This window comes from Sesamum indicum, linkage group LG11 (assembly GCF_026168435.1).
Source record: "Sesamum indicum cultivar Baizhima isolate 11 linkage group LG11, ASM2616843v1, whole genome shotgun sequence".
NCBI lineage: Eukaryota > Viridiplantae > Streptophyta > Magnoliopsida > Lamiales > Pedaliaceae > Sesamum > Sesamum indicum.
The window spans coordinates 3,241,034-3,248,337 of NC_142667.1; the positions used below are offsets into that span (position 1 = coordinate 3,241,034).

The following is a 7,304-nucleotide window of genomic DNA, read 5'->3' on the forward strand; positions in this document are numbered from 1 at the left end:
ATATTACAAGTATAAATATTATGGTAATTTGCTAAAATATAAAGTCAGTAATGCTTTACGCATTTGATCATGATTGGATGATTTTGCGATGCCTTTTAGATGAGAAGACATGGTTAGGTGTTATGAATTATTTATTTTCATATTGAGATTTATATAGTATATGTTTCATTCATCATGCATGAATATATTTAATTGATTATAATAGTTATTTAAGTCATTAAGTGCAACGAATTAATGTAAACATGTATATTAAATTAATTCCAATGAATTGATACATGTGTCTATGAATATAATAGTTAATTGTATACAATGAATTGATATTATACATGAATATATTTAATTAGTTGCAAAGAATTGATTGATGCATGAATATAATCAATGAAACATATATGAATTCATTTATTTTCAATACATTTGTATTAAATTTGCTGAATTTAAAAAGTCTCTCTTTTAATTAATAAAATATTAATTTATCGATAAATTAATATCTCTCTAAATTAATAAAATTTCATGGTCCCAAGATTATTAATTTATAGTGATTTTACTGTAAATTATATTTAAATTTGATTTGTTAAATTTAATAAATTTAATTCAAATGAACTTTTATTGATTGATTTCAAATGAGTTATTTGATGTATTTTTCAGTGATGTCTGTACCAAGTCGTCACTTAAAATTTGGTTTACCAAACCAAATAGAGTAAATTACAATAGGCTCAATTGACGTTTTCATACTTACAAATACCCCTTGTTGTATGAATAATTATAAGTACCCCTAAAATTAATGATTATCTGACAAAACTCCCCGTAACAGCCTATTATAGAGAGGTATTTGTTAGACAGTCATTACTTCCAGAAAGATATTTCTAATTTTTTAAAAATATTTATAATTATGATAAATCTGCAAGAGCTCATTGTAATTTATCCAACAAAATAAATACATCATGTTTTTACATTTAAGATTGATTTTTTCTTTTTTGTTTCCCTCGTTGTTGGGCAGAGAAATGGGCTAAACCCAAATACTGATTCTTGAGCCCATCATTTCGGCGCAGTTCAAAAGAGCATAAAAATGGAATTTACTGAACTTGTGGGACTAAATTTGAATTTAGAGGAAAAGTTGGGGAATGAGGGGTAATTAGTGGGCAGATAGTGGGGGTAACCGTCTTAACCGTCACTATCCACACAGCACACACACAAAAGAGAAATAAAAATAAAAAATAATAATTAAAAAAAAGGACAAAATCCCACTTCAAATCTGCAAGCAAAGAACCGCGCAAAAAGTTCTGGAATTGGATTACAAAGTTCTTGCATGCAAAAATCAGAATTGGAAATTCAACCTTTTTCTCTCAGCCATTTTTGGCCTAAATTTGTTGGATTGTGTGTGGTTAAGAGTTGAAGGGAGTGAATTGGTATGAGTGGAGTGGTGAGAGCGATGGAAGGGAAGAGGAGAATGGTGCTGTATGATGAAGTGGGAGAGATCAAGAAAGGGCCATGGAAGGCAGAGGAGGATGAAGTGCTGATAAACCATGTGAAGAAATATGGGCCGAGAGACTGGAGCTCCATTCGATCCAAAGGACTTCTGCATAGGACCGGCAAGTCGTGCCGCCTCCGTTGGGTTAATAAACTCCGGCCCGACTTGAAGACGTATGCGATAAGCATTGCATCACTCACTTGTGTGTGTGGGTGATGAGTCCGGTAGAAGCTTAGTTTATCTGATGTTGGGCTTTAATGTGTGTGTGCGCGCACGCGTGTTTTTGAGTTTGATATGTATTTGATTAAATGAGGAAGCATGGGCCGGTTGGGGAACAATGGTTTATCTTCTTTCTTTTGCTTGTGTTTTGTGAAGTGCTGATTTTCCCCTTTATTGATGATGGATGTGTTTATGGGTGAAAAATGCTTTCTTGATTCCCCTCTTTCATGAAATTGCAGTTTCATTCCTGTTTGTATGCTCTATTTCTTCTTTGATGTGTGTGTGTGTGTGAATTTGATGATTTTTGGATCTGGATCATGTCATATCTGTACCAGACTCTACCCAGAAAGTTCCTGTAAATTCCCCCCATAAGAGTCTTGCTTTTGTGTGTAGTGGGGTGAAGTTTTCAGCGGAGGAGGAGAGAACAGTGATTGATCTGCAGGCACAATTTGGAAACAAATGGGCCAGAATTGCGACGTATTTGCCCGGACGGACCGACAATGATGTCAAGAATTTCTGGAGCAGCAGGCAGAAAAGGCTGGCAAGAATTCTGCAGACTTCTTCCGCATCATCATCCACCAACTCACACAAGAGCACTGTGCAAGTCCAAGCGCCTGCCTTTCTTGATATTTCACCTGTAGAAGTAAGCAGCTCATATTTCACTCTCTTGACCGACATGATCAATTGACTAACTTCTTGTCTTATTCTTAGGCACCAAAGTTCAGCTCATCGACAGATGAAGAATCAGTAGCAAAATCACAGACCTGCTCGTCGTCCCATATAGATGACAACGACACAATAAAAATGGTGCTGTTTCAGGACCTGGTTTATCCAAGCACGCTTACGCACGAACAAAACACCCTTCAACTCGACTACAATACTTCTCAGAAGAAGCAGTTCCCTGAGCAAGAATCACATCTTTCCTTCCCTCAAATTCCACAACTTCAACCGGACTTTTCTCTGGCACTGGAAAGCCAAGACTTTGTTAATAGACTTGGTGATCCAAATTTTCTAGATGAGTTTGAGCCACCGTGTTTTGTACCAGATAGAAGCTGTCAAATTCCGGGAAGGGCAGAAAGTAATGACACAGTGGACCTCGACACATTCATTAGTGACTTCCCACCAATCGACCTGTTTGATGATATTGAACCACTTCCTAGCCCATCAGAATGGCCATGAGTGGATTGATCTTTCAAACGTTCAGTAGTTTGTGTTTTAGTGTAATGAGTAGTAGTTTATGCTACGGTGTCTGTAGTAGTTTCTGATTCTTTTCTACTCACCTTAAACATTCTAATTGGCATTCTGAAGGGATTGGCTCTCTTTTCAGTTGCTACATCTTCAAATGATCTTCTCTTTTCTGTTACTTCTATCTGACATGACAGTTCTTATTGCATGGTAGAATATTTTAGCTACCTTAAACCTGTACTAAAACATGATTTTGAGAAAATGCAACAAGACTAACAGAGCCTTAATTGTACGTTCTCTACCGTTTTGGGAGAAGATAAACTCAATATTTATTTTTGGTACATAATACACTTTCACATTATCTGGATTTAAGATGTAATGTCCTCACAAAGCCATCGTTCGTGTAACATGTCAAGAAGACAGTTCTGCCAACCATGTAAATCGGTGTTTCACAACCGTGCTTTGTCAGAACAGAAGTAGCATTACAAATGGCGAAGTGATATCTGGTACAATGAATAAGTACCAGAAAGAATGATGGGCAGAACGCCAATTTTATGTTGAGTTTTGAGCAGGACCATCAGGTACATTGACTAATGAAATACCAACTAAACCATTGGATGACCCAACAAAGTCACCAGCAGTGAATGAATGATTTTCACCGGAAACTATGGGTCTGCTTGCGACTGCATACCCGCAATACTCAACTTCACTTACCATAACATCCTTCAAGCATCTGGCAACAGTAGATCCAACTCCTTCTCCTGAAAGTAAGTATGATGCATCGTAAGCAACAGTTGCTGAGGCACCGTTTCACACCATAAGATTTCAAGAAATGCAACTGTACTGACTAGCGGTAAGAAAAATATGATGACAATTAATTGAGTCTGGGAATCCTAATTAGTAGTTAAATGCTGTAGTTAAACAAGAATTTGCTCAAGAATACAGAAACAGATAATATAAATATTCTCCCTCTTTGACCACTTGCACCCAGCAAATTACCATGCGTCACTAGCAACAAGTTCTCTGAAGGATATTTGTCAGCGAGAATCTTCATCACCTCAATGTATCTGGCCCTAGCATCTGCTACGGTCTCTTGCCATTTCGGCAGCTACAATGACAAGCAAACACCACTTTCAGCACAGAAGAAACTTAAACTAGCACAAATACATGATCAAGACAAGCAAATGATAAAGGTGAAACCAAGAGTTAAAGAAAACCTGCTTATAAACCATTTCAACAGTATTATCAACAGTTCCAGCTGGGAAGACAGCTTCGCACTGGTTGATATCAAAACTAAAAATCCCATCTTTAGGAGCCACGTTATCTCGAATAGCTAGGGAATTCAACATCTCAGACAAACCAAATTCGATTGAGACCTGAAAAATATGTAAATGAGTTCAAGTTGAGATGATAGATCATGCAAGATAGTGTCTTACTATTAGATCACTATGTTCCTAAACATATCTATTGGGATATTAGTCGGTAGAACTAAACAAATCTATTACAGAATGCTGAAAGAATCCTAAATAAATCTGTAAATTACAAAAACTGATGAATAGCACAAATTGATTCTTATTAGTACATAGTAAAAGCTTCTATTTAATCAAACAGTAATACGCTTATGATCGGTGATAAGAGGTATGAAACCATGTTTTCAGACAATGGGGTGAGGAAATAGCATTATGAAAAAACATGTAATACCTAAAGAAAAAAAACAATGTATAATTTCTGATAGAATGTTATTTCTGGTAATCATATATCGTCAGGTGTTATAGCTGACACATGTAAACTGGGATAATAACAGACACCATTGAAGTTTCTCAAATTGATGAAGACTGATCTTGATATGTCTTAGCCAATATTATTGGTATAATATATCAATTGATTGAACTGGCAGAGTGACTTCTTTCCAGGAAGTTATTTCCAAGCCAATGTCGCTTTTATTTAAAAGTTCCTACTATAAAAACAAAGGAAATTTGGTTCGTAACTAGAAGTCAGAAATTTAAACCACGACATATTACAGATAAAAGAACAAAAACCTACTAACAATCTACTTATGTTTATTGCCTATTGGCCAAATTTTGTTAATAGCCCACATGGAAAGTTCATGATTAGTAGTTATCTGCAGTCCCAACAATTTTGCTCTTGTTATCATCATCAAGTGTTTTGACCTAGAAGTGCTCATCAGTCTTAATCTCCGCATAGCTATATTCAACCAAACGTTTTACTTACTCTCGCTCACACACTCAACTCATCTTAATGGGAGGAGCAAGTTTTGCGGTTTGATACCTCAGATAAACATACAGATGGGACGCAGATGTAAACCAAGTTCCATAGAATAGGACTCCTCCAAGTGAGAGATAAGATAATGCTATATGAACACAGTGGCAGTAAATGCGACTACTAAGCCTCCCTACAACCATTCATAATGAATTGAATGTCAATCTCTGGTCATCGATCTCTCTCAAAATCTCCAACAAGAGATAAGTGAAAGTCAAATATATCTTCCCAATTATAATTCAACTAGATTGCTCAAATTAGTCAACTGATTTCACACAAGTTTGATTACTTTCTTTACTATATATATACGTCTCTCAATCATAAAGGAGTCTGCTTTCTTGTAAATACACATCTCAAGAACATCCCACAACTACAATTGATGAAACAAGAACTATAAAGAAAAAGGATTGAAAATAACAGTTCGCAGACCAGATTACTTACATACCTTCAACAATATAATAAAATCAAACTCAATCCACATGAGAATCAAAAAACACACACACAAAAAGAAAAAGAAAGAAAGAAAGAAAGAAAGGAAGAAAGAAATAGTAACATGATTGCTGACATGCCACAAACTATTTTTCCATACATAAACACAATGTCCTGCAAATAAACTTGCTCAGAACTACTGACCTTGATATTGGAAGGATCAACAATCACGCCGTTGGAGGTCAAGTCATTGGGATCATCGGAAGTATTAGCAACAGCGCACAAGGCGGAGACGACCTCCGCGGCAGTCTGGAGGCATCTGAGGAACGGGGAGACAAATACCCGATGGATCGGGAACCCAAGATGCTTCCTGAACTTCTCTCCGGTACTGAAGGCGCGAACCTTGCCGTCCTCCACAAGCGGCGGGTCCCACGGACGAGGCGCCGACGCCGCCCAGAGCGGCACGAAGTTGTCTAACCTGTCACCGTGGCGCATTACCACGACGTTTTGGTAGAGTTGAGGGGTGGCGGATGCGGCGTCGCAATCGGAGGAACCCATGATTGGGATGCTTTCTTCGGAGCTGTATTAGAAAAGGAGTTGCTTTCGTGTGTTGTGTCGATACGGGGAGTAATGCGGCGGTGGTGCGGGCGGGCTGCTTCCATTTTATAGTGGAGTGGCGTGGGCGTCTATCATTGGTTAGGAAGAACAAGAGGAAATATCGCCTGTGCTATCAAGGGGGCTGCATCACCAACCACTTTTACCTTTGACTTTTATGCTTTCGGGTCAAACTCAAAAGTAATAGTCTATCTATATACATATAAAAGAGTAAATTATAATGATTTTAAATCCTCCCTTAATATTTAAAAAATTATAAATATCTCTTAAAATTAAGGGTGTGATTGATATGTCGAAAGAGAGTGAGAATAGAATGAGTATTCCCAAGTCCATTCTTAAATCTTGGTTGGTATGATTTAAATTTTGGAATGTTGATTTCCATGGGAATTCTTAGAGCTTGTTTGGTTGTGTTTTCAATGAGATTTTTTTCACTTTTCACTATTTGGGTAAGTGAGAATTTATTTGGTCAAGCCATTTCTAGTGAGAATGCATTCCCATTTTAACTCTCAATTTCAAATTTATATAGGTCACATGGGCTTGTCATTGTTGTCTTTCTGTCACATCAAAAATACATATACCTATATTCAACATTCTCACACCTATATACCTATATTTGAAAACAACTAATCCAAATATATTCTCAATTTTCGCACAAAAACCAATAAAGCATTTCTACACATTTCTAATTGTTGGAAACTGAAAATGAAAATGAAAACACAACCAGACGGGCTCTTATTCTCTTAGATAAGGGATTAGCCATTTCCTTCCCCAACCATGGTATTAGCTATTCAGATGCGATTCCTTTCCTTTCTTCTTTGTTCTATTCCTAAATCTATTCCATTTTCACTTAATTTCATTCCTACACACCAATCATGCCCTAATTTTCATATAACAAATACCCATTCGTGACAGTCCATTGTAGGGGTATATTTGTTAAACGATTGTTAATTTTCGAGAAGTATTTGATTTTAAACAGCAAAGGGTATTTGTAATTATAACTAATTTTAAGGAAACTATTGGTGATTCACCCTATATATATAAATATTTTTTTAATATTTTAAAATATATAATAAATAAAATAGTATATATAAATTAAGACATCATATTT

General features: G+C 36.3%; 2 protein-coding genes across 2 annotated transcripts; one reads left to right on the top strand and one right to left on the bottom strand.

Moving 5' to 3' along the window:
• Positions 1–664: 664 nt before the first annotated feature.
• On the top strand, positions 665–3,013 carry LOC105173323 (transcription factor DUO1). Its single transcript, XM_011095023.3, has 3 exons — positions 665–1,641; positions 2,081–2,330; positions 2,399–3,013. Exons 1-3 carry the CDS (start codon positions 1,409–1,411, stop codon positions 2,864–2,866), a joined length of 951 nt encoding a protein of 316 aa, XP_011093325.1. The 5' UTR covers positions 665–1,408; the 3' UTR covers positions 2,867–3,013.
• A 132-nt stretch (positions 3,014–3,145) lies between these two features.
• On the bottom strand, positions 3,146–6,240 carry LOC105173288 (Phosphoglycerate mutase family protein). Its single transcript, XM_011094982.3, has 4 exons — positions 5,786–6,240; positions 4,090–4,248; positions 3,872–3,980; positions 3,146–3,633 (listed from the first exon to the last, which is right to left on the bottom strand). Exons 1-4 carry the CDS (start codon positions 6,137–6,139, stop codon positions 3,425–3,427), a joined length of 831 nt encoding a protein of 276 aa, XP_011093284.1. The 5' UTR covers positions 6,140–6,240; the 3' UTR covers positions 3,146–3,424.
• Positions 6,241–7,304: the final 1,064 nt, after the last annotated feature.

Coding starts and splice junctions, on each gene's coding strand:
- LOC105173323 (XM_011095023.3), top strand. CDS start 1,409: ATGAGTGGAGTGGTGAGAGCGATGGAAGGGAAGAGGAGAATGGTGCTG. Junction 1,642..2,080: donor CTCCGGCCCGACTTGAAGAC/GTATGCGATAAG, acceptor TTTTGTGTGTAG/TGGGGTGAAGTTTTCAGCGG. Junction 2,331..2,398: donor TTGATATTTCACCTGTAGAA/GTAAGCAGCTCA, acceptor TCTTATTCTTAG/GCACCAAAGTTCAGCTCATC.
- LOC105173288 (XM_011094982.3), bottom strand. CDS start 6,139: ATGGGTTCCTCCGATTGCGACGCCGCATCCGCCACCCCTCAACTCTAC. Junction 4,249..5,785: donor TTGATCCTTCCAATATCAAG/GTCAGTAGTTCT, acceptor CATATTTTTCAG/GTCTCAATCGAATTTGGTTT. Junction 3,981..4,089: donor TTGAAATGGTTTATAAGCAG/GTTTTCTTTAAC, acceptor TTGTCATTGTAG/CTGCCGAAATGGCAAGAGAC.